The sequence below is a fragment of the Zalophus californianus genome, chromosome 16, assembly GCF_009762305.2.
Source record: "Zalophus californianus isolate mZalCal1 chromosome 16, mZalCal1.pri.v2, whole genome shotgun sequence".
In the NCBI taxonomy this organism is placed as follows: Eukaryota; Metazoa; Chordata; class Mammalia; order Carnivora; family Otariidae; genus Zalophus; species Zalophus californianus.
The window spans coordinates 11,378,143-11,404,447 of NC_045610.1; the positions used below are offsets into that span (position 1 = coordinate 11,378,143).

General features: G+C 58.8%; 2 protein-coding genes across 2 annotated transcripts in view; one reads left to right on the forward strand and one right to left on the reverse strand.

Moving 5' to 3' along the window:
* Positions 1 to 1,391: 1,391 nt before the first annotated feature.
* On the forward strand, positions 1,392 to 21,178 carry LOC113939256 (GRB2 related adaptor protein). The gene is made up of 5 exons (XM_027625021.2): positions 1,392 to 1,588; positions 7,902 to 7,999; positions 12,450 to 12,572; positions 18,893 to 19,061; positions 20,842 to 21,178. The coding sequence occupies exons 1-5, from the start codon at positions 1,511 to 1,513 to the stop codon at positions 21,025 to 21,027; spliced, it is 654 nt and encodes a 217-aa protein (XP_027480822.1). The 5' UTR covers positions 1,392 to 1,510; the 3' UTR covers positions 21,028 to 21,178.
* A 1,097-nt stretch (positions 21,179 to 22,275) lies between these two features.
* Positions 22,276 to 26,305, reverse strand: part of SLC5A10 (solute carrier family 5 member 10) — a 57,684-nt gene continuing 53,654 nt past the window's right edge. The window contains 5 exon segments of the mRNA XM_027625020.2: positions 22,276 to 22,573; positions 22,576 to 22,644; positions 22,757 to 22,814; positions 23,039 to 23,254; positions 23,445 to 23,613. Coding sequence (XP_027480821.2) covers positions 22,539 to 22,573; positions 22,576 to 22,644; positions 22,757 to 22,814; positions 23,039 to 23,254; positions 23,445 to 23,613 — 547 coding nt within the window. The 3' untranslated portion in view covers positions 22,276 to 22,538.

The following is a 26,305-nucleotide window of genomic DNA, read 5'->3' on the forward strand; positions in this document are numbered from 1 at the left end:
AATATGGACATACTCTGTCCACCAGGAAATCTATTTCTCGAGACTCATATGAATGAGTCTCTCTTTTATATCTACATATATAATGAGTTTATATATGAGTTTATTTACACATAATGAGTGTGTGTGTGTGTGTGTGTGTGTGTGTGTGTGTATTTTCCCCCTTTCTCTGCCTGTGTCGTGGGTCTAGAAACTCTAACAGCTCCAGGGTAATAAACCCAACTAACACCGGCTCAATCCTGGATAAACATTATCCTGCACCTCTCTGAGGACGCTGATTCCAGGGTGACGCAGGAGAAGGCTTCAACGAGCCTGGAACATACCGGCAGAAGGGAATTGTTCAGAGAATGACAGGCACTTGGCAGAAGGACAAGCAGGCAGCTTGAAAGGGGTGCCACTGGCCAAATCCGGGACAGTTTGAGCATCCTACATCAATCGTTGCAGTAATGGATTCTAACCCATTGACGAAAACAGGAAAGCAGGATGTAACCATACTGATATAAACAAAGGAGGAAAAACTCCTTTATAGAAAAAAAACAGCATGCCTTCACACTGAGCCATCCAGTTCCCATCCAACGCCACGGGGCTCTCCCTCGCTTTGCCCTTCCAGGTTTGTGTCTCCTTTCTTTCCTGGAAAGAACCAGGGTTTGAAGCAATGCCACCGCATTTATCCAGTGATGCTCTTTCCTGTAATACTCATGCCGTTGTTGCAGAATCGCTATCCTGATACCACGACCCGTAATAAACCTACTAAGGAGAGGTCAAGATTTATTTGCAGTTCTTTTTGACCTAAGGATCTCAATTGCCCGGAGGATGCCCAGTGTTTAAAACTGGAAGAGGCACCTTCTGAAATGGGCTTTGAGGGATGCATAGGAGTCTCCCGGGAAGAGACAGGGGGAGGGACCTGCATGTGCAAAAGGCAGGGGCATCAAAGAGCGGTGTGTCCCCCACCCCCCACACCATGGCTGGAGGCCAGTGTTTGTTCACAGGGCAAGAGGATAACAAAGGATGGGTCTGGAGAGGAGCAGTGGTGGGCAGGGGTAATGGCTTGGGAGTGCCTTGAATGTCAGGCAAGGAGATCGGGGTGGATGAGGCAGGCCCTGGGGAGTTCTGAGAGGCCTCAGAGTTCAGAAAATGTGAAGGGGCAGATTGGCAAGCCGGTGGGGGTGGTTGCGACCATGAGACACATGGCCCAAGCTGCCAAGAAGGCACTTTTTCTCTGGAAACCTCTGTACCTCATCTGTGACATGGGTAGAAGAGGGGACCCCTTCCCAGGGCTGCCCGGGGACTCCCCAAGAGCCAAACCCGGCCTTCGGGGTCTAAGGTAGGGCCTGGGCTGCTCACAGGCTCGCTGTGCTCTGTGACTTGTCAGCTTCCTGTTTCTCCTCCCTCAGGGGCTGCTTCAAAAGCACAGCTTGCTCTCAAAACAAAGGAAGACAGTCCTCGACTGCAGAGGAAGCAGGAAGAGCCGACCCTGCTCGGAGCCCAGCTGCTCGGGCCTGGGACCAGCGGGATGGAGTCCGTGGCCCTGTACAGCTTCCAGGCCACGGAGAGTGATGAGCTGGCCTTCAACAAGGGGGACACACTCAAGGTAGGGTGACGGGGATGGGCTGAGTTGGGAGGGCGTTAAAAATCAGGGGCCCAGGACAGCCCCCCAAACAGGGTCCAGCTTCCAGAGGAGGACAGGCCCCGCTTCTCCAGGTATTGGCTGTGTGATTCTGGGCAAGCCGCCTCCTCCCGCTGAGCCTCAGTGTCCCCATCTTGGAAATGGGGAGATAACTGTGACCCGGGCTTCAGGGGGCGCGTTGTGAGGATTCAAGGAGACGTTAGCTTAGTGCCTGGCAGGAGTCGGTTCAACGCCCGGTTTTCCCGGGAAGAGTTTGAAGAGACAGTTGAAAAGAGGGATAGAGGGATAGAAAAGCTTTCAGGATGAAGAACTGTGATTTCAGTGTGGAGAAGGAGCTTCCCAGCAGTGTGGGGGAAAGGGAAAAGAAAGTCATACCACGGCTTGATTCTCGAACCTTCATTCTGTCTCCGAGAGACTGAACAGCCTGGGTTGGGGTGCAGGAGCGTGATATGCTCCCCAAGAGGAACCATGTCCCCTTAAGGAATCCCCTTCCTCTCTCCACCTGACCTGCTGGCTGGGGGCCCTGGGGACATGTGGCCCGCGGGCGACAGGGGCAGGCTTAGCCCCAGCACCACCTAGCCAGGGCATGAGACATCCTAGGAGACCTGGGTCTAGGTCAGAGGCTTCATTGACTGCTTTGAGAGCGATTTGGGGTCTCTCGACCCAGATTTGGGGCTTCGTGGGGAGTGGGAAAGTGAGGACATAGGAATGGGGTAGGTGCTGGGCTCCAGCTGAGGCTCAGAGTGATCAGCCAGCGGTGGACAGGATGGATCTTTGGGGGTCCCCCAAGGCAATTATAGTAAAGACTATGACATCTCCACTTCCCTCCCGGATTCCTGTGCCCATGACCCCCACCCCAAGATGAGTCACGTTTTCCACTAACTTTTGCTAAAGCATTAGGCAACTCCCGGCATGTTTGCTTCTAACAGAGGTTCTGGCTAAGGAAGGGGTGAGCTCACGAGGCCAGGACCACACTGGAGCATCAGGACATAAAGCAGTGTCTGGCCCACAGTAGGCTCCTAATAAAGCCTGGGGAATGTTGCAGGAAAGAAGGAAGGACGGAAGGATTAACGTGTTAGCTGAAACGGGGGCATCCCGCCCAGGGAGATTTGCACCTCATGTCCGCAGAGACTGAGGAGGGGACCTTTCAGGCTCAAAGACTGATGGAGGAATGTCAGGCAGTGGGAAGATCTGCCTTTTTACTCCTTCCTTCCACAAACATTTGTCAAGTGATTGAGCCCATACCCTGTGCCAGGCATTGTCCTAAGTGCGGGGGATATAGCAAGGAACGAAGCAAAGTCCCTGCCCTGTGGGAGCTGACATTCCGGAGAGTGAGTGACATCAGGAGGTGATGAATGGATTGAAGAAATGAACACAGCAAGATGGAATGAGGGTGACGGTGCGTGGGAGGGGGCAGGGAGACAGCTTTAGATGGGGTGGTCAGGACAGTCTCTCAAAAGAGTTAAGACCTAGGGGCGCCTGGCTGGCTCAGTCAATGGAGCATGTGACTTTTGATCTCGGGGTCATGAATTCAAGCCCCACGTTGGGCGAAGAGCTTACTTAAAAAAGAGAGAGAGAGAGAGAGAGAGAGATGACACCTTTAGCTGAGCCCTGAAGGATGAGCAGGAATCAGCCATGCAAAGAGCCGGGGGAAGAGAGCACCAGGTGCGGGGAGAACAGCTGGTGCAAAGGCCCCGAGGCAGGACCATATTAGTGTATTTGAAGAGTTGAAAGGTCTGTGGCTGAAGGGCAGTGGGTGAGAAGGAGAGGGTAAGGATGATGTTGGAGGTAGGCAGGCATCAGGGCCTGTGAGAGATTTGTATTTCATTCTAAATTTATGAAGAGTTTTCAGCGGGGAAAAAAAACTTGACCAGATTTACATTTTCAAAAGATAACAGAGGGGACAGGAACGGAAGCAGAGAGGGGCTCTTGCAGTCTCCTAGGTAAGAAATGAAGGTGGTTTAAACAGACAAAAAAATCATGACAAAATATTAATATCCTTAATATGTAAAGAGCTCTTATAAATCAATAAGAAAATCACAAACAGCATAATAGAAAAATGGGCATAGGCTATGAATGGGGAAATTGCCAAAGAAGCAATGTAGGCAAGTTAGTGCCCAATTTCACCAGTAACAAAACCATCCAACTTAAAGCAAGTAACTGTTTTCCATTTGCCAGATCAGCAAAATTATATTTTAAAAAGAATTTTCAAGGTTATTGAGGGTGTGGGAAAATGTGCACTTTTACGTGGGGGTGGTGGACAGGTAAAGTGACACAATCATTTTGCAGAGAACTTGGAGAACATATAAAGAGCCATAAAAATCTCCATGTCCTGTGACCCAGAAATTCTGCCTCTGGGAAACTGAGAACATGATCAGAGATGTATGTGTGTTCTCTCATGGGGATTCGGGGAGCACTCTGTATGTCCGTGGGCCTCGGCTAGGCAGTGACGGCTCAGCAAGGAAAAAAATGGGCACAGGCACTGCTCATGCAGCTGACATTCTGGTGGCAGACAAGGGCCACAAACCAGATTAATAAGTAACACATAGAGTTTGTCAGATGGAGACAGTGCATGGGAAAGAATGAAGCAGGCGAGGGGTGGGGAATATGGGTGCAAGTTTGCGGAGTGTGAAATCAACCTAGACTGCCCACCTAGAGATGGTACCAAATATCATACAGCCCTGAAAATGCTATTTGGGGAGGGTGTTTAACGGCATAAAAACGCTCATGATGCAGCGTTAAGTGGCAAAGGGCAGAATGCAGATGTACCCACATGGAGGGTCAACTCTACATAGATAATCAATAGGTATTAATTTTGTGGAAGGAAAACTACCCATCATGCACTGGATTTGTGCTCTGAAAAAAAAAAGACCTTTCTAGAAAGAAATGATCTGAAAAGCTAGAAGTGTTTGGTTTTGGGAGGTGGGCCATGAGCTATTCCTCCTTTCCTTCTTTCTTCCTAAAGATTTTATTTATTTGAAAGAGAGAGACAGAGAGAGAGCCTGAGCCGAAGGCATATACTTAACCGACTGAGCCGCCCAGGCACCCCTTGCATTAGCTTTTTAATTTTCAGAACAGTCTTAGATTTACAGAAAAATCGAAGAGATAGCACGGGGGGACCTGGACCCATTCGCACCAGTGGGTAGCATCTTACATGATTAGCACCCTACCGCTTTTCCGTTAATGGACTGGTATTGATACCTTATTGTTAACTCATGAACGTAATCAGAGTTTTTGCATTGATCTGATTTTTTTAACATCTTGTCTTAAAATATTCTTTATCTTGATTCCTGAGTTTCTCTCTCTCTCTTTTTTTAAGATTTTATTTATTTATTTGAGAGAGAGAGAGAGAGAGAGCAGGAGGGGGGGGAAGGTCAGAGGGAGAAGCAGACTCCCCGTTGAGCAGGGAGCCCGATGCGGGGCTCGATCCGGGGACTCCAGGATCATGACCTGAGCCGAAGGCAGTCGCTCAACCAACTGAGCCACCTAGGCACCCTTGATTCCTGAATTTCTTGACGCCCCCTTAAATTTAGTCCCCGAGGTGCCTCAGCCATCTCACTCCTGCGAAGCCCTCTTTCTGTAGAACCGTGAAAACGTGACTGCCATGTCACGCTGTATCCCCTCTTCTCCTGGGCCAGGGTGGCGGTGTGTGGGTCTGCTGGCCCTCCTTCACCTGGCAGGGCTGGGGGGGTCGGGGGTCGGTGTGGGGGGGTCGCTCCTAGAGCCATTCCATTCACTCTTCCAGCGAGTGTTTCCCACGAGCTCCCTGGAGGCGGGACCCTGTCACAGCAGTGCCCGCAGGTGGATTCCCAAACCATGGGAGCCCCCGTGGATAAAGCAATCTGAGCTCAGGTCTTGGACGAAGCCTAGGTGGCAGGTGCACCCACTCTGGACAAATGGCCCCAAACATCACTTCTCTAGAACAAAGCGTCCTGCCTGTCGGGCTAGGCACTTCTCGGGGCACACCATTCCATCGCTCCCAGCTGGAGGAGGGAGGTGGTGGCGGCTTCACCGCCATCTCTTCGTGGATGACCTGGCCCCCGAGACCCAGACTCAGGGAGCCCACAGCCTCCTCAGCGTCTCCAGAGGGATGGTCAATGGCACCTCTGACCCAGGGGAGTCGACCCTGAGCCCCCCAATCTGCTCCCCGACGGCTGTGGGATACCAGCTGATGGCCACGAGAGCAGGTGCCAACCCCTGGACTTGTCCTGGCCGCTCCCTACCTGTCTCGTGCCCGGCCTGTTGTTGAGTCCCGTCAGCGACTCTGCCGACCCCTATCCCGACCCTGACCACTTCTCCACACCCCACCTGCACTGCCTGCCCGGTCGGGGCCTCCCTCGCTCACCTGCGGCCAGTGCAGAAGCTCCTTGCCACCCGGCCTCCCCCTGCTCCCAGCCTTCCCAGTCCCCACACGGCATCCCGGGTGGAGGGTGCGGTGGGAGCAAAGCCTTGCGGGCAGACCAAGGTGTGGATTTCACCAGGGAGGAGTTGGTCTCTTTCCTTCGTGCGAATTCTCATTTCTCAGGGGGGCCTGTAGATTTTGAACAATGTGAACATTAAGAATTCAGCTCATGGAACCATTGAGAACATTTCTGGGTCCTCAGAGCGCAGATGACAGGAAAACAAAACAAAATAAAGATTCTATTCGAGATAGGACAGTCACATGGCCACGCAGGACTTTGTAGTTACAAGACACTGCCACATTCAGCATAGGCCACAAATGTGCCCATTTCACAGATGAAGAAACTGAGGCCGGGACTATGGAGAGAGTCAGAAGCAGACAGAGTAGGGTAGCCCCAGGCTCCCGGGCATCTTCCTTGAACCCATGGCCATGGAAGGCAGCTGACAGGCTTTAAGTGTCCTATTAAGTTGGGGAATTGTTTTGTTTTCAGCAGAAGGTGTCCTGAGTCAGCCACCTGCTTCCGTCCGACCCTGGGGCTGCTGACCTTGCCCAGGCTACAGAGTCAGGAAGGAAGGAGCTCAATGGGGCCTGGCAGACAGATAAGGGGGTGCCTGCCTGCAAGGCCTGGGCCCAAGGGAGCAAATCTCAGCTCTTCCCAGCAAAATCAAACTAAATTGATGGCTTTGCATTGGCCTGCCCCCGGGGTCTTTGCTCTTCCAATGCCCTCTACTTGGGATGCTGTTGTATGTCTGATTTCCGCCCCCCCCTCAACAAATACCCACTAGGATTGAGCCAATGTTGGCATTTGCTCCAGGACTGACAGGAGAGATGCTCTCCAGGCCTTGGGTCCAGACACAAGTGGGAGGGGGAGCGAGGTTAAAAACTCGTGGGCCACGGTCTCCCCTAGAGCAGCTGGGCCAAGAACCCCAGACCCCAGAGTCCTGGCTTGCTCTATGGGCTCTGCCTCCCCGCTGCTGTGTGGTCTTGCTCACCTCCCATCTCTGGGCCTCAGGGTCCTCATCTGTGAAGTAGCCTTTGGGGTGATGAGCTGTCCCATGTGGGAGGCTGGCCCAGGGGAAGGAGGAAGGAGCCCCAAGATTCATGCTGTACCCAGTCCCCAGACCCGGCCGGTTCCTCCCTGCGGCCGCTTGGTTGCTCAGCCCCTGCAAGGCCCACCCCCGCTCGGGCTGTTTCAGTTCCTCTTGGGCCCACCTGTGCGGCTGCTGACAAGGGGCCCATGTGACCTGAGCCGGCCGGGCTGCAGCCCCATCGTAGCCCAAAGGCCTCCCTTATTTGCTCCCTGGTGCCTGAATCCCCACCGCCCTGATATGACACCCCCCCCAGCTCAGATTATAAGGGCTGTTTAAAGGCAAGTGACCCCAGGTGAACCACCAGGAGGCACCAAGCTTGGGCTGGGGCTCCCCGACCTTCTGGGGGACTTCAGACCTCCACCCCATGGCTCAGTGCGTGGCATACGAAATGCCGTGGAGTCCCCACGCTCAAGGGCACAGCTTGGGAACTGAGGCACCCCGGATCTGCCCCGCAAGACCGTGTGGTCTGCTGGGGGCCTGGGGGACAGATCCTGAGAGTCCAGCTCCAGCCCCCACAAAGTTCAACCCGCTGACCTCCTCTGGGTCCCCAGCTGTCCAACCTTGCGGAGTCTGTGACCCTCTTGGGGACAGGCTGTCCTGGGGCCTGAAAGCAAGCAGGACTGAGACATCAGACATGGTCCTTGTGAGCTTGGGCAGGTCCCCAACCATCCTCTGTGAAATGGGTCCTGGGATCCCCGACCTGGGGTCCTTGAGCAGCAGGACTTCGGCAGGTGGCAGTTGTCCCTCTTTGGTGACCGGGTGACCGTGTCTCTCCTGCCCACAGATCCTGAACATGGAAGATGACCAGAACTGGTACAAGGCTGAGCTCCGAGGCGCTGAGGGCTTTATTCCCAAGAACTACATCCGCATCAAGCCCCATCCGTGAGTGGCTGCCACCCCAGCCCTGTGCTCAAGGCACCCCCACCCCAGCCCCTACAGCCCAGTGTCCCCACCTGGCCTGGCCCAGCCTGAGCCGAGCTGCCTGACGAGCTCGGCGCCTGGCGCGCGCCTTAGGCAAGGGGACTCCTTGCTCCGGCTTCCGTTCATCTGCCTGGGGCCCCTGTCTCTACCCTGAGCAGGGGCAGGGGACAGAGATGTGAAGACCAAAGTGATGGCAGAGTCCAGGGCCAGCCAGGCCACAACACTGAGGATCTGGAACACCGGGGAACATCCAGGAGGGTGCTGGAGGGACAGGGCCCTGGGCTCTCGCTGGCTGGGCCACTGGCTGCCGTATGGTCTCTCTATTCCTCAGTTTCCCTATCCGTAACACAAGGAGGGCTGGCGCTTCAATCAGCAGAGGTTTCTAGAGCTCTCTCTAAGAGGCTGGCTCAGCCTTGTGTGAGGAGGAGGAGTGAAGGGGACAATGGGGGGGGGTGACGGGAGGGTGGGAAGCAGATCCTGTGGGCCCTGCCTTTGGGGGTTTTTGGGGAGCTGGACGTTGGCTGAGCAGACCAATGCCCTGCGACTGGGGCAGATTAGGAGTCACATGTGGGGCCTAGGGAAGCCCCCATCGGGCTCATAGCAGGTGGCACCCCAGCCTGCCGCCCTGGGAATGGCTGGGGCAGAGCCCAGCCCCAGAACAGGCCCCGGCGGCCAAGAACCTATGAAAAAAACAACTGGATCTCCTCGGGATGGTGGTGGAGGTAGCCTCTCACTCAGTCATTCATCAAACACTAGCCACACCCCTGGGGGGCCGGCCTGGGTGATGCTGGAGACGCATGAGGAGCGCCGGGGAGTCGGAACAGCCCCATCCTGGGGGAGAGACAGGATGTAAAAAAACACAAGATGGGAAGGCAGTCAGCCCTGAGGTAACCGGGGAAGGCTTCTCAGAAGAGGTAGCAATGAATGAGGTTTTGAAGGGCGCGTAGGAGTTAGCCAGGTAGAAGAGGAGAAAGGCACTCCCCGGAGAGGGGACAAGGAAGACGAGCACAACCCATGGCAGTGGGGCCGGCAGGAGGGCCTCACATGGTGGGGCCGGGGGGGGGGGGGAGCACGGAGATGGCGGAGCCGGGGGAGGGCCTCCCGTCAGATGTGGAGGGCGGGGGCAGGGCCTCGCAGGCTGGAGGGGGCAGACTGGAGGCCATGAGGTGTGTGTGACTGTGGGGTGGAAGAGGAGGGAGGTGCACCGCCAGGGCGGTGTCTGGTGGGGGGGGATGTTTCCTCTTTATCTGTCTTCGAGTTATTTCCAAAGCTGCCCCCGCCTCCAGCTTCCTGTGCTGGGCAAGCCCCATCCCACCCGGGTCCCCGGCTGGTCCTCTGCCTGGGCTCCAGGCATCCCCGGCCTCCCACACAGAGGCCCGCGGCCTCCCGCCCCATGCTGGGCCACAGCTCCCGATCCAGGCCCCGTAGCGGCCCCCCCCAACCCCCGGGGCCATGTGACAGGGGGCAGGTGTCTGCCCCTCTGGCCTTTTATAGTCTTTCTGCCAATCAAGGGAGGGCATGAGGGGGAGGTGCCAGGCGCCTCGGGGAGCGACCACAGGTCGGAGTGACCCCCCGCGGGCCGGTGGGTCAGGGAGAGGCCTCCAGGGGCAGGGAATGTCCCAGCCAAGGCCGGAAGCCCAGAAGGCCCAAAGGTGCTGGGAAGCCTTGAGCAGATTTCAGGGCAAGGCCAGGCGTCTCTGGGCACTGCTGGTGGTTGAGACAAGACTCTCTACCCATTGGAAGCTGTGGAGGGTCCCGGTGTCCGAAGCCCTGGGGGTCCCTGGGGTCAATTCTGGTCACTGGTGTCTGGGACAGAGCAGGGACAGGGCTCAGGCCCCCCAACCAAACCTGTCGGAGGCCATGCCCGGGTTTAGTCCTCGGCTAACCTCAGCACCTGCCCTGGCCCCAAATAGCAAGGGGGGGAACTCCAGCTCAGCATCTGACTCAGCCTGTCAGGCCCCGGGGTGTGGCACAGCGGGGGGAGGACTAGGGTCCCAGAGGGGTCCCTAGGGTCCCCGACACCGGCCCCGCTCCTTCCCTGAGGACCCACCGTCTCCCCTGCCTGACCAGGGAGCCCCTGGGGGGGGGGGGAGGGCGTGATGCAGACTAGGGGCCCCCAGAGGCACCCACCCGGCGGTATGTGCCAGTGGGCGGCAGGGAGGCTTTCCAGAAGGGCATGGCTCACTGGGCCTGGGAGTTAGAAGTTTGCCAGGGAGGGCAGCAGACAGGCCTAAGGGAGTGCTACGGGGGGAGGGGCGTGAGCTAGTTCCTCAGGGCCCCCAATTTCCCAGGGCCCTGCAAGCCAGCTGCCATCATCACGGTCGCATGGGCAAGGAGAGAGAGGTACAGAGAGGTTGGCTGGCTTGTCCAGGCGTGCACAGCCGGCAAGAGGAAGCATGGGACTTGCAGCCCTGTGCTGTGTGTGCGTCCCCCCTTCCCCCGGGGCTGTGCCCACCATGGCGCTGGGGGAGGGCCTGAGGCCAGGGACTTGCTGGGCAACCTTTTGGGGATCCCTGCCCTCCTCCGAGCCTCAGTTTCCACATGAGTGAAATGGGAGAGGGTACGAGGTGGCCCCAAGAAGCGTGGCACTGGCATGGCGGAGAGAGGCGGGTTCTGGGGGCTTTGGGAAATGTCTGCACTCTGTCCTTCAAGCCCCCTGAGGACCAGCCCTGCCTTGCTCCGATGGGGGCGGAGCTGGCCCCCTCAGAGGGTGTGGTTGCAAAAGCCTTTGAGGGTGACGGGCGCCCACACACTGACGCCTCTTGTGGGGTTTTGTGGGTTCTTTGGAGACACCCAGGCCCTCAGGAAACGCCCACTCGGGGCCCCACTGGGCCCCTGCTCCCTCACGGTGCCTGCACCTGTGTCCTGCTGGGGGCTTCCTGGTGGAGGAGCTCCCTTCCCCGGCCCCCCAGCTCAGCCTCTGGCCTGGAAGCCTCCATGCAGGCCTCCCAAACTCCAGGGACCTGTGCTGAGCTTTCCAGATGGTTGCCTCGAGCCCCCACACTCAGCAACCATCTTTCACCGCCTTCCCTCCCAGGAAATCCATCGTGAGACGGGCTCCGGGGGTCCCCACCAGTTTGGGGACAGCAACGGGCTAAGCTGCACTTCTGGGTGTGGGCTTCCCAGAACCAGGGCCTGAGACAGTGTGAGGATAAGAACTTTATTTCGGAGCGGGAAGTGGGCAGGGAAGGAGCCGGTCATTAGGAGTGTGTTACCGGCGCAGCTGCGGGCGGGCGACAGGCACCCGGGGAGGGTGGGGAGACAGCACAGTGTCCCCAGAATGTTCCATCGGAGGCAGGGGAGCTGAATGTTTATCCACCTGCTTCCGAGGGGATAAACACAACACATCACAGTGTTCTGGGGGCTCAGCCCACCCTGTGCACAGTCGCTAGAAAAAAAGCCCCAGGGCAGGATCCCAGTGTTCGCATTTGGCAGGCGACACCGTAGGGAGCGGGGACAGGGCAGGACACCGCGGGGCGCTGCACCTGTTGCCTCTGCCCCCGGCTTCAAGGGCTCAGCAACATCCTGAGACAACAGGAAAAGTCCTACCTCACAGCCGCCCCGGGTGCCAAGCTCAGACTCAGGAAGCATTTGCTGAAAGAGGGAAGAGAAGCTTTACAAGGAAAGGAGCCTCCAGACCCCACCCCTGGGCTGCACTGGGCCTCAGTTTCCCCATCTGCACAATAAAGGGCCCAGTCAGAGACCACCTGGACGCTGCGAGGGCCGGCAAGGCCCACAGAGGCCGGGGAGCTTGCCTGAGCCACGCAGCAAGATGAGCAGGACTGGCAGAGAAGCTGGGTCCTGGCCTTTCGCCCCCACCCCAAGGCATCGGGGGTCGGGGGGGCAATGGGGTCTTGCAAGACTCTAAGCATTTGCCAGGAGCTTCTGCGCTCCCAGTTTATGTGGTCAGCCAGAAAAGGGACTTGTACCTGGGATGAAAAAAATCCAGGTGGCCTCAGTCTGTGCATCTGTGAAATGGGTGCAGGGAGCGATCCTTCCTCATCAGACCAAAGCTGCAATTGCTTTTGTCATCCATGTTTATGTTTTTTCACTCATAAGAATCTATCATCTAAAACGGAAGAGCTCAGCTGGGGTTGGCTGGGTGGAGGTTCACTAAGGTTTGATTTTTCTCTTTTCCTAAGGGGATGTTGGCCTGGCGCGGTGGGAAAGGCTTGGGCTCGGGAGCCAAAATACTAGGACTGGGTCCCAGATCCTGCCTGCGCAGCATGTAACCTTGGGCTTGTCACTTTGCCTCTCTGTGGCTCGGCTTCCTCATCTGTGAAATGGGTGCAAATCATACCTCCTGTGTCTGGGGACTGCTGTGAGGGTCAAGCGACGTTGGTTGTCTGGCACATGGGTAAAGGGGCAGCCTGGCCTTCCCACTGCCCTCACCGGCCCCCTCTCTCTGCAGGTGGTACTCGGGCAGGATTTCCCGGCAGCTGGCCGAAGAGATTCTGATGAAGCGGAACCACCTGGGAGCCTTCCTGATCAGGGAGAGTGAGAGTTCCCCTGGGGAGTTCTCCGTCTCCGTGAAGTGAGTTCTGACCCGTGGGGGGAGTGCAGAGAAGGGTGGGCAGGGGGGCAGCATTGGAGCTGATCCTGGAAGCACAGGACACAGGCTCACGGACCGAGGTGCAGGGAGTGGCATCCTTGAGGGAGAAGTAGCCCAAGCCTGGAAGCAGGTGACTGTCTGGGGATCGGGGAATGACACGCACCCCAGGGTGGGGCCCAGAGCCATGGGACCGTGCTTGAAAAGCAGGCTTGGGTCCACTGCAAGGTCTCAAGTGCCAGTGTGAAGGGTCTGGCTGGTATTGTGTGAGCAGTAAGGAGCCATCAAGGACTCATCGTGAAGGGAGGAAGAAGGATGCCGGGGTTTGAGGTGATGGGAACAGCTGGGGGCAGGAGGTGGGAGAGCACCAGGCACCCAGGGCAGGTGTCCAGGATGTGCTGCGGACAGGGTCCTGCTATACGGGTGCCATAAACAAGATGACGGACTACGAAGCCAGGCTGCTTGTGTTCCTATTCTAGTTCTGCCACTTCCTGGCTGTGTGACGTTGGGCGAGTCACTTAACCTCTCTGTGCCTGTTTTCTCTGATGTGAAATGAGTCAATACAAGGAATACATGAGTCAGTGTGTATATTTTTTGAGTCAACAGATGTAGCGCGATTAGAATAGTGCCCGACATTGAAGCGGGGTGGCCATGCTGGGAGGGTCTGGCTTTGTGACATGCGGCAGCCTCTGGGTAGTGCGGCAGCCTCTGGGTAGTGCGGAACCCAGTACCAAAGGCCACAACTGGGGAAATACAGGAACCCAGGCTGGAAGGTAGAAAACAGGAGTAGGAGTCGGGGGTGAAGGGGTATGGTCTGTCTTTCCTATTCTCGGTGCCTGAAACAGTAAGATATAGATGCAGAAATTCAAGGACTATCCATTAAGCTACATGTCATGGGCCAGGCTATTCTAGAAGCTGGGGAAATGACAGTACAAACTGCCCTTATGGATTTATGTCCGAGTGGGAGAGACAGACAGTGAACAAGGAAGCAAAAGCATCCAGCAGGAGTCAAGTGGTCAGAGACGGCTGCTCTGAGGAGGTGGCATTTGAACAAAGAGCTGAACCTGGAAGAGGAGGCTACCCAGGTGTCAGGGAATGAGGACCTGGGAGGGGAGACTTCTGGGCAGACAGAACAGCAAATGCAAAGGCCCTGAGGTAGGATGCACTTGGGGCATGTTGGCATCCACAGGAGCAGAGAATCCAGATGGAGAGACGTGGGGGATACAATCAGAGACGGGGCTGACAGATCCTGGCAAGGAGGTGGAGTTTTCTCTCCAAGCAACAGGGAACCACCGAGCGTCTGGAGCAGGGGGAGGTGTGAGGGGCTTCCATTTTTCAGCAGATCCCTCTGACTGCTACGAGGAGGAAGGATGGTTGGCCAGGGAGGAGCCAGGTGGGAGGTGACGGTATCAGGGACTGTGGTGGGGACTGAAGGCATGAAAAGTGGCTGGATCAGGGAATGCCACAGATCTGTGAAGTCAGGGCCAGCAGCCATACCAGCGGTTAGGGTCTCCGTGGGCAGTGGGCACAGAGCCTGCATGGAGGAGGCGCTCACTGTCACTGAGAGCAGTCTTGGGGTGGCAAGCTTGCAGCTGGAAGGAGGCACAGGTGCTGGACTCTGGAGCTTGGCGGTGTGGCCCCTAAGAGGCCGTTTTCCTAGGACTGGGTTGGTTTGCAGCCAATGGCTTGATTGTCCAAAGGATGAATGAACCCGGGACCCCTTTGATGGTTAATGCAGGGGCTGGGGGTGAGGAGGTAAGTCAGTGCCTTCCAGGCTCTTCCAGACTCTGGGGTGAGCTCTGTGACTGGTGCACTGTTGACTGGTCCATTTGTGTTCCGGATGGTGGTGTGCGATGTGCACACCAGAGTGCTGCGTGGTGGTGATCTCCTCGTCTGGGCCTGGCGGCACCCGTGTAGGACAGACTGCTTTGGTCAGGAAGGCTGCTGGGCGGGGGGGGGGGGGGCTGGGGGGCGTATAAAAATGATCCAACATCATGAGAGGTCACGGCACTTACCTGATCCCCTCCAAGCTCTGCAAGCAGCCATGGGCTCTTTTTGCTTCCTTCCCCCGCAATCCCTCCCCAATGGGGAACAGGCTGGTTACCCTGGGGGAATGGGAGTGGCTCTGGCCGGACTTGAGCCTCTATTTCCCCATCTTAAAAATGGGAGCACGGTCAGGGAGATGCTGTGAGTTCTTAGTCCTGACCCCACCCCCACCGTTGCCCATGGTCGTGGACACATGGAGTGCCCTTCCTCCGGGTCACCTTCCCACTTCCACAGCCCAGCCCCCACTTCCCTCTGGGGTCCCTGCAAAAGCAGGAAATGTCAGTTTTCCATGTGCTGGCTGTCCAAGGACTTGGTCGTCTGGGAATGGCGCCCATCAGGCGGGCTGGGCCAGCTTCAGGTACCTCCTGGAATCAGTTCCAAAGTCCAAGATTATCCAGCAAAGCAGGGACACAGGGGACTCACTTCTGCAGCCGAAGCTGAGGGGAGGTGGTGGCCTTCCCAACCAGCCCCCAACGGCCCCCCTAATCCCCCCTCCCTCCTCTGCTGACTGATCACACTGCCTGAACTTCCAGCATTAAGTCCTTGTGCACTGCCCCCTTCTGGCGTTTCTCTGTAAATGCAGCCCCGCCTCTGCACATGCGCAGCTTCAGACCCAAAGAGAGAGAGAGAGAGAGAGAGAGCGAGAGCGAGAGAGAGTGTGTGAGTGTGTGTGTGAGTGTGTGTACAGGGCGGAGTCAAACCAAGGAGTGCGGTGGGAAAGTAGACACCGCCCGCCCCAGGGGTCTTCATCATGAAGGAGGTGACATCTGAGCTGGACCCTGCAGCCTGAGTAAGAGTTTGGTGCACAAAGAGAGGAGACGGTATGCAGGCACAGGGACCAGCAAGTGCAAAGATCCGGAGTTGGGACAGTGAGGGGTGAATTTGGATAGCAACAAGTTTGACCAGGAGGGACAACAGGCAGTAATAGGATGCAGTTGGTGAGCAGGGGAGCCAGCACCAATGTCCTGGGAAGAGGTCTGGGAGTGTCCTTCAGACAGTGGCCCCTCGGCGCCTCCCCCAAGGCGTTCTGGCCAAGCCAGGTCAGAACCAGCAGGAGCTTCCGGGGCTCAGCTAGCTGTGGTTTGCGCACAGCGCCACCAGGTGGCGTCCTCCACCCTTGGTTTCCTCCCGGTGGAGCCAGGACTCCTAGGTCCTGCTCCCATTCTTGGTCCATTGTCTCTCATGGGGGCGTTTCAGTGGCCCTTGGAGGATCACTGGGCAGGGACAGAGTAGGAAACAGACTCAGAGGGCATATATGGCTATGAATGTGGACTTTTGAGCAGGAATCTCAGCTCTGATACCTCCTACCTGTATAACCCTGGGCGAGTTACCTTCTGAGCCTGTTTCCTCATCTGTAAAATGAACATCCGAGTCAAGTGCTTAGTATGCTGCCTAGCACAGGGTAAGTGCTCCAAAAATGCCGGCGATAGTAGTTATCATTATATTACCCTTTAAGAGCCACACAGTGCTTCCTAGCCCCCTGCCCACGAATCCGGGGCTATTCGAGAAGGGGCAGTGACACGGAGTGCCAGGGAACCCAGTTCTCGTCCTGACTTTGCTCAGAACCTGCTGTGAGGCAGGTCCTGGCTTTCTTCTTGGCTGTAATGTTTTCATCTACAGCATGGAGGCAATAACCCCAGGTGTCACGTAGTCCGAGGACCCAGCGGCCCTCCAGAAAAGTGACAGCTGTGCAAATCCATGTGTGAAAGCATTTCCGCCCTCGCTGACTTGGCTCTTGGGGACTCTGACCCCATGACACGTGGCATCTCCCACATGCTCATGCCAAGCTCCATAAAGCTGTCAGAGGTGGGGTTTATGGGCCTCGGGCTGCCTCGTGGAACGATAGTGGCCACGCTGGGTGCCCTTTACGAGCTTACAGAGGGCTACTTCCTCTCCACCTGCAGGGGCACGTCTGAGCGGGCAGCCAGCAAGACCAGTGAGCACGGCTGGGGCGCAGTGCCTGGGCTGTGTAACTTTTGCCCCACGCTCCCATCCAGGTTCCTCTGCTGTGAATGGCAGTTGGTTCCCAAGTGAGGTATTTTGCTTCCTTTCAGGCCAGAGGTGCCCTGGAGTCAATGCATGTGTGTTTGCTCTGGCCCCTGGGTACTTACTGTGCACCAGGCCTTGTCCCAGGTGCTTGGGATGCAGCCATGAACAAAATCGGACAAAGCTCCCTGTCCTTTAGGCACTCATTTCCACTGGGGTGACAGACAAGAAACAATTAGCAGATTATATAAAATCTTGGGAGATGATAAAGGCTCTTGGGAAAATGAAGCAGGACAGAAGAGGTGGCAGAAGGTGGAGGGCGCTACCTTATGCAGGCAAAGACCGAAAGGGAGAGGAAGCCATCCCCAGAAGCCTGGTTTGCAGGAGACTGAAGCTCAGAGAGGTGCAGTAACTTACCCAAGGTCACACAGCAAGGAAGCGCAGAGCAAGTGCCATTGACCTTCTGTGCCCGGGCAGACCCGTTCAACCTTCCATCCACCTTTTCTGAGTTCCAGAGACCCACGGGTCCCTGCCAAGGTCACTTTGATCCTGTTTCACGCCTGCCGCAGTCCATGTATTCTACCCTTGCCCTTTTCACAGATGAGAAAACGGAGGCTAGAAGGACCATGCCTCATGGCCATCACCCCGCCGGCAGTTAGCATGCAGGCCTCTGCCCAGGAGGACCCACCACAGGCCCTAGTTGGGGCAGTCCTGGGGCTCCTGACCTTACCCCAGCCTTCCTCATCCTCCCTGCGCTGCCATTGTCCCCTCAGTTGCCGGCACCACCAGGCCAGAAAAACCTGCTGGGCAGGACAGGCTGCTGCTAGCATCAGGCCTCACTTGGTCCTTGAGGCTTTTGTGACAGCCCAGAGGCCAGGCCCTGCCCCTCGGCCCCCTGGGGAGGTGGCTGTGGGGGTCACACACAGAGATAGACACACCCATGCCTGCAGAGAAAGGGACCCACACGTGAAGTCACTGTGGCAGAGCGGAGAGGGAGAGGACCCCCCCAGAGAGAGGGAGGACCCCCCCAAACACACACACTCCGATACGATGGAGATGGGCATACAGGCCAAGACACACGCACGAACCTCCTCTGGGGCACTTGCCCCTTTCCCGTCTCATCTTCCGTTCTCTACTCGCTGATCCTCCTGTGTGATCAGGGAATACTTCGTTCTGGCTAACTTTCCAGGTGGTCACTTGGGGGAGATCTCGTTCACAAACCTGACCACAGCTTCTCCGCCCCCTTACCCAGAGGGGCCGGGCTGCCCATACCCCAGGCTCCTCTCTGGGGACAGCCCCGAGTCAGAGCCCTCTGCCTCTGCTGCACTGGGGGGCCCGGACACGGAGCCCTTGGGGTCCCTGTTTTCCTGGCAGATGCTCACTTGCCCAGCGTCTGGTTGAGAGACACTCCTCCCCATGCACCCCTGCCAAAGTCTAGGTAGGGGCTGGGGCCACCCCGATCTGGCTGGGACAGGGCACTCGGGAGTTACCGGGCTCAGAGGTGCCTCAAGGAAAGTGCGTGGCCTCTGGGAGGCTGTGGCAGGCCAGACAGGGCAGGAAGCACCCTCCGCCTGCCCGCCCTAGTTCCGTCCCAGGAACATAGACCTGCGTGTCCCCCAGCTGACAGCACCGGCCCGCTTAGTCACCTGGGAACAATGCTTGCTGACAGCACACAAGCGGCTTTGTCTCAGGTTTGGGGATCTTTGCTCCACCGCCTCCCAGAGCCTCTTGGGAGCGGGGATGGGGGGGGGTACTGGCTCCCTTTGGAGCTAAGCTGCCCCGAGATCTGGATACGCCCTAGAGAGGCGGTTGGGTCTATTTCCGGGCCAGGACACCTGGAGGGCTGGAATCACAGCTCAGAGCGAACAGGAGAGGGTTTTCAGAAACAAACCACCCTGATGAGCACTTAAGCCTCGGGCCCTGAGCTCCATTCCCCGAGTTCAGCCTCTCCCAGCTGGGAGAGAAGCCTAGGGATTTGCCTAAGGTCACACAGCAGCCCAGCGGCCTCTTCCAGAGCCCACACCCTTAATTCCATAGCCCACCGCCGAGGGGGATTCACCAGGTCTCACGTCCCGCCGGGTCAGTGGGCCCGGCCCCTGCCCTCCCGGACCTGCCCCTTCTCCTGCCCGCAGGTGTCCCCCCACCCTCCGGGAGCCAGAGCGACCAGCTTCCCGGTGGGGATGAGGAGGGGGGCCCCCGGGGCTGTGCGGGCAGGGACAGGGCCCCCCGGGGGGGACCCTGGGTCCCGGCTCAGGGGGCTCCTCTCCCCCCAGCTACGGTGACCAGGTGCAGCATTTCAAGGTGCTGCGCGAGGCCTCGGGGAAGTACTTCCTGTGGGAAGAGAAGTTCAACTCCCTGAACGAGCTGGTGGATTTCTACCGCACCACGACCATCGCGAAGCAGCGGCAGGTCTTCCTGCGGGACGAGGAGCCCCTGCTCAAGGTAGGCGGGCGGACCCGCGGGAGCCTCTCCGCGCCTTCTGCCTTCCACAGGGGCCTCGACACCTGCTGGGGCCGGGGGTGGGCGTGGCCTCCCGCCCCGCCCCGCCCCTCGCAGCCCGGTGTCCCAGGAGGAGGGGGCCAGGCCAGGCACTGAAGTCCCATTCTGGTGGCACCGCAGTAGGATAAGCAAGGGTGGGAACGCAGAGGGAAAGAAAGGGAAGGAACGGAGTGGACATTGCAGGGGCCACCCCGTGTCTGGCTTGTTCTCGGCTCGCGGCGGCGCCGTGCGTGGTCACAGTAGGTATGCGTTTTGAATGCACGAGGGTCCTGATACCCTGCGGAGCCTCCCGGGTGCCATGCACTGAGCTGGGCTTAGTCCGCTGGGGGCCTCATAGTCGCCATTGTACAGGTGAAGAAACTGAGGCTCCCCCAAGACCACCTGCGGGGTCGGCTCCGTCCTGGTTTGTGCCCCCAGGAGCTGGCCTTCGGTGGGGTGGGGGCAGTGTGAGGAGCATTCGTGGGCGACCTGCTGGCCGGGCTCGGGGTGTGATTAGAATGATGACACCAGCCAACAGGGTTATTAGCTCCGGACAGGTACTGTTTTCTTTGGGAAGGGGCTGTCGGCAAGGCCTGGGGCTAGAAGTCAGGACCCTAGGACCGCCCAGGTGAGCCAGGGCTCTGCAAAGGATACAGGGTGCGTATCCTGGGGAGGGGCTGCCGGGCTGCCACAGAGAAGCTCTCTACTCCTGCCTGTTTCTAGACCCCCCACCATGTGTGACCTCACGGTCAGTTCAGTCCTCAACTGGGCCTCAGTTTCCCTGCTGTCCAAGAGAATGAGCCCCGGGGTCTCATGTGCCAGGAGAGTCAAAGAGTGCCTTGGGAGACCCCCATTAGTGTCCTCTCTGTTGCCCCCAGGATGCTCGGCCTCCTCAGCCTGACCGTGGGGGCTTGGCTTAGCTGTGAGCGCTCAGTCTTAGCGAACTTTGCCCCCGCTAGGCCTCTGTCCCCGACCTCCATTCGCTCCCCTCCACTGTCGGCCAGATCTGCCTTTGGAGAATGTGAGGGAGCCAAGATGGAGCTGGGGAGGGTGGGGGCTGCCTGAGGGCTCCCCACACCCACTGCTTCACTCCGGCCTGGGCTCTGGGGTCACCCACCCTGTGGGATCCATGCTACCGCCGCCTCCTTCCTGGGCAGAGAACCGCTAATTAGGACCTGTCTGCTGATCCTATCACCCATCCTGGATAAGATTCCACAGGCTCAGAACAGAGATCCTGGTGGGGCAGGCAGGGCCGGGACACCGGGTATAATCGTCTCGGCGCCGGGCTGACGTGCCTGCAGAAAGCTTTGTCCTGCTGCCATTTGCAGTTGGGGAAACTAAGTCCCACAAGGGCAGGGTCTTACCCAAAGTCACCTTGGGGTAGAGATAGGACCAGAACCCAGGCCTGAGAGCTGGGAGCAGCTCTTTTTGGTGACACCCTCTCCCTCAAAGCCTGGTCAAGGGCAACAGCCGTCAACTCTGTTCTCAGCTACACAGCACTTTACAGTTTATAGGGCCTGTTCCTGCAGACCAGACAGTCCTGTTGGTCTGTGTAGACACAGTCTCTGTGCGGCAGACATTCAGGGGGCAGGCAGCTGGGGACTCTTGGGGTGGGGTGGCCATCTGTCTGGATTTGGAGTGAGAAGCAAGTTCAAGCTCAGTTCTGCTCTCCCACCCGCAGCCACTCACTTCTCCTGTTGGGGCCTCCTGAAAAGTCCCCACTAACCACCCCTTCCCCTTGCAGCCCTCCCAGGCCTGCTTTGCCCAGGCCCAGTTTGACTTCTCGGCCCAGGACTCCTCACAGCTCAGCTTCCACCGCGGTGACATCATCGAGGTCCTGGAGCGCCTTGACCCCCACTGGTGGCGGGGCCGGTTGTGCGGACGCATTGGCTTCTTCCCGCGGAGCTACGTCCAGCCAGTGCAGCTGTGACCGCAGTGGGGCCCGGGGGCGGGGGCAGAGCCGGCAGATCATCCATCCACCAGACATTGAGGTCCAGAGAGAAGACGTGGACACCCCGTCCCCGGGGCCCACGGGACTCAGCCGACGGTCTTCGACCCGAACGTGGGTCTTCTCACTGCCGGGCTAGGCGCCCACTGCTTTGCAGAAACTGGAATGGGCCCCGGGGCCCAAGAACCACTGTGATGTTCAGTGCCCAGCAGGCAAGGGGAGCTCCCGGGGCTTCCCGCTGGTCTCTTCCTCTTGGCTACCAGCTGCAGGGTGCCCTTGGGGGAAGAAGCCCCCCCCACCTCCGGCCATCACTGGCCCCAACCTCAGGGAGAGTTGAGGACTCCTAGGTTGCAGGCTTTGGGGGCTCTGCCCAAGGAACCATGCGTGTGGTTCATGGGTTCACCTTGGGCTGACCATCTGCTGGGCCCACCTGCTCCACCCTCAGATGGCCCCTTGAGGGGTGCTGGCTACTGGGAAGGTGGCTTAGTGATGAGGGAGAGGATGGGGGCTGCACACCTGGTGGCCTGGACCAATGGACTGACTCCAGGTGGAGACCGACTTCTCGGCAGCCCCATGAAACTTTGGGCTCCACTTGGGTGTCCCACACCCCCGCCCCACCACGGACACTTTGTGGAGACCCACAGGAGGTGGGCAGTGATGAAGGACACAGAGGGAGGCCCTCCTCTCCAGCAGGCGCAACACAATGGACAAGCTCCGTGGGGCAGGCCCAGGGCGCGGACCCTTGGAGGACCTGCCCACCCTGGCTCTCGTTTGCTGGGGTCCAAGTTCTGCCCAGACCCAGGCCCCCAAGCTCAGCGAAACTACAGGCCAGGTGGGAAGTCAGGGCCACGGCTGGACTGGAAGGTCTAACGGCATCTGGAATGGGACCCTGGCTTGAGGAAAGGTGGGGTGTCCACACAGAATGTGCAACCAGCAGGAGGTAGCAAGGGGCACCTGCCCAGGGCCTTGGCACCTTTGGGAGCAGGAAGAGTGAGGGGGACTCAGAAAGCGCTTTGGATGCCAGGCTGGTGGAGGAGGGGGTAGTGAGCGGGAAGGCAGGGAGAGGAAGATCTCATGGCAGCTGGGAGCACATGGGATGGGGGCAAGAGCCCAGGGAGGGGGCCCTAGGCTCTCCCTCTGCCCAGGGCTGGCCAGTGGCCCTTCAAGTCCTGAGCTGCTCCTGACCTGGGCCTGTGTTTTCAAAATAAAAACAGTAAACTGAGTATCAGGATGTTCATCAGAAATCTAATTTTCGTTGCCGTCAAGCCTACTTTGTATGATTTTTGAAATACCACGTTCTTTCTGTTCATTGCCCCCCGACTTTTCCAGGGCCTCTGCTTTGCTGGCTCAACCAGTCCGTCCCTGGATGCTGACTGGCCATGTAGTCATGAGGTGAGGGGAGTCCACACCTCTCTAGGCCTCGGTGTCCTCGTTAGCGAAAGCGAGGGGGACCTGAGAACTCCAAGGGCTTGGCCTTCCTGCCGGGGCCGGCATCAGGCGAAGTAGGCGTAGAAGAAGATGTTGACCACATGAGCAGGATGGCATTGAAGCCACACACACGGGCCCAGAAAGCGTGCTTCTGGGGTATTTGGCCATCACCTGGGGGGGGCGGCAGAGAGACAGATGAGGGCCACAGGGCCACACCTAGCGCCCCCACCTCCCGGACTCCTTGGGTGGGAGTTAGGGTCAGGGCCGAGGGTCACACACCCACCTGCTTTGGCTCCCACAAGCACATCCTGAGCCAGGGTCCACCAGGTAAGGTTCTCAATCTGCAGAGAATGATCGGGATGGGGGTGTGGCAGGACAGGGCTGGGCTCGGACGGGGTCAGGGGTCAGGGGTCAGGGATGGAAAATGAGCAGCTAAGTTCAAAAAGGGACAGGGGTCAAGAGCTAGAAAATGCCGGAGTCGCAGAGGGTCAGGGGTCGGAATGGGACCAGCGTCAAACGTTTGTTCAAGGTCAGGGGTCGGGGTCAGGGGCCAGGGCAGGCTCACCTGAACCCCCTGGGGGGGTGGCGTCAGCAGGCTCCCGGCCACCACCACGATTCCACTGAGCACAAAGAGGGCGACGGCAAAGTGCAGGTAGTGGATACTGCCAAGGATGGACGGCCGGGTGTCCGGGTCACCGCAGGGCGGGGCAGGGTGCAGGAATTCCAGGACCAGCCTTGTGGCGCCCACGGCCAGCCCCACCATGAGGCCCCAGAAGGCCCCCTGGGGAAGAGGAGGCAGGGCAGGTGCACCGTGAGGGCGAGGCCAGGGTTCCCCCAGCACACACACAGCCAGCGGGGGGGGGGGGGTGGGGGGGTGGGAGATGGGAGCCAGACAGCTCATCTGTAGGAAGAGCACAGAGCCTGCCCCCCACGTCCAGTCTGCTGCCCCCCCTCTCCCCATCCCCACCCACCTGCTCATTGGCTCGCCGCCAGAAGATGCCCAGAACAAAGATGGCGGTCACCGGGGGGGCCAGGGAACTGGTCACTGACTGCATGTAGATGAACAGCTGCCCACTGTTGGAGTCCTGCAGGACGGGAATCCAGGCCACGCTCACGCCAATGAGCACCACGATGACCAGCCTGTGGGCAGGTGGTGGGGCGTGCTCGTCCCTCAAGACCCTTTCTCATTCTCCCCCATCTCCCACGGTCACTGAGACTTGCTCTCCAGCTGTCCCCTGCCACCCCAGCTCCAGCCTCTTCCCCAGCCTCTGGTCCCCTCCTCCGGGAATGTGGCCAGCCCCGCCCCGCACCGAACCCTTCTGTGGCTTCCTGCCGCCTGCAGGTACAGCCCCCGACTCAGCCTCTCTCCTCCTTCTTGCCCCCCCCAAAGCCCCCCCAGGCTCTCCCCTTTGTCCTCAAGCACCCGTCCCACTTGCTTACTGTCTGGCTCCCCGTCTGGGCTGGACGCACCAGCCCCTGGCACACAGTAGGTGCCCCGTAAACATTTGGTGGCTTCGAGAATGACCTGCAGCCTTCGCATTCCAGCCAGACCTCCCCCCTGGCGGTTTCTCTAACACTGGTGGGACCTGGCAGGAGCGGTGGCCTGTGGCTGGCACACTCCTCACGCCCATAGTCCAGGGCTGCTGACCTGCACCCATCGCAGGTGACCTCTGTCCTAAGAGGGCAAGGGCTGGGGCCAGGTGGTCTGGGTCTGGGTTTCGGTTGGGACGTGGACTCCTCAGCTCTGAAGCCCAAGACTTCTGGCCAGAGGAGCCCCTTTGCCTCCCTACCCCGTGTGGACTCCTCCTTTTGGCTCCTGCCTGCTTCCCCTCTAGGTGGGAGCCCTCCACCGCAGGGACACGCTTCCTGCAGTCAGCAGCCGCCCGTCGGGAGCCCACCCGAGTGCAGCACACTGGGCCAGAAGCCCAGACTCAGTAACGAGTGGGCCCCGGTCCCTTCCCAGCACTGAGAGCGGAGCAAAGAAAGCAGATGAGCCTGTTACCCTGTGCTAGGGGTCTGGGCTGAGGGGGCCCAGAGGAAGCAGTAACCCAGGAAGGCTTCTAGGCAGAGGAGGACCTCCTCCAGTCGTGAAGAGCTGTGGGGGCCAGCTAAGGAGACAGAGCTGGGGTGAGGCGTCCCATCTGCTCCTCCTTGGCTGAGTACCCCTCGCCCCTGTGTCCCGGCTCACTTGGACACCGCTCACCCCCAAGGTGGGTGGTGGGCGAGGCCTCCCAGACCCTGCACAGGACAGCAAGGGCGAGCGAGGCCATGTGTGCCACTGGGGTGGGTCCTTCCTGTCTGCCTACCCGCCTGCCTCCCTTTCGTCCCTTCCAAGCCTGAGGGGGAGGGTGGAGGGAGGAGGTGCCACCTTGATTAAGGCTAATTAACCCTTAGCCTGGCAGGCGGGCGGGCGGGTACTGCCCTCTTCAAAGGCATAGGCGGGCTCCATTAACACCCGGCCCACCCCGCCCTCCCCACATAGGCTCCTGTGTCCAACACCGGACTCAGCATCTCTGTGCAGGGCCCGGTGTCTCCAGAGCGGCCTGGACTGGGGCCCTTGCCTTCCCTCTGCCCTCTAAGGTTTCCCCGTCCAGAGGGACCGAAAGCCCAGAGGCTGTTCCTTCTGCCTAGAATACCCTTCCCCAACTCCTCCCCTGGCTGACCCCTTCCTCCTCCAAGGCTCAGCTCAAGGCCCTCCTCCTCCAGGAAGCCTTCCAACCCCATCCCTTCCCGCGTGCACACACACACTGCCATCAGGATGACTGACTGTCATCGTGGCTGCAGGGGAGCCCCTCAAGGGCTCGAGGTGGGGGCTTTGAGATCTTTCTGGGTCCCCCATCTTGTTCAGCTCTATGCAGGGAGGCATCGGGCACTATTTGTGGACCGAATAACAGACAGAAGGTAGAATGGTAGACAGACGGGGGTAGCAGGGGAGGGAAATGAAGGAGCAGAAAAGTACCAGGCGGTGGGGCCCAGCAAAGATCAGGGCCCCAGATGTGGGACTGTCACTTGCCCCAGGCCTGCGATGGCTTCTCTGGCCCCACCCGCACCTAATAAGACTGTCAGGGTCATCGGCATGCCCCTGCCTGTCCCTGCCCCACAGCGGCCTCCTCCCCAGGCCTCCTCCTCCCACATGCTCTGCTGCCCCTCTCTCTGTACGTCCCATATCCCCTTGGAAGGAGGCTCCAGAGACCCAAGACCCCACACAATCCAGGAAACACAGCTTAAATAGTGTTGTTTTAGGGCAGTAGGAGGTTGGAGGTGTTGGCAGGGGTCCGGGTGTTTCAAGAGGGAGACGCGTTAGAGCTGAACCCTGGCCCAACACCTAGCCTTGGATCCTTTCCAACCTGCTCAAACTGGCAGCCGAGAGAATTGGGACCCAGAGAGGGTGAGCAACCTGCCCCACAACACACAGCCGCGTGCCCACAGGCAGGCTGGCAGGGCCTGGGTTGGCTGGGGCTTGACTTGGTAGGAGAGGTGGGAAGGAGGGTCAAGAGCCCCCTGGCTGGGGGTGAGTTGGGAGAGAGGGGAGGCCAGTTTAGGACTTTGGTCTCAGGTGGGAGGCAGGAGGGAAGCCTGCTTCTGAGGAGGGCGGGAAGTCGGGGGCACTGGGGCGTCAGGTCCCCAGATGCTGAGCCTGGAAGGGCTTTGGAGGAGTCTGTCAGACGAGGGTGGGCTTCCAGGGCCACACAGCCACGGAGGAGAGGCCGGGGAACCACATGGCGGGCAGCGGAGGTCAAGGGGCCGGCCAGGCCCCGCTGACACAGAAGCATCCCGTACGGCCGGAGGGAGAGGCTCCTTGTTTTGGAGGAGGCGGTGAGCCTGCAGATGA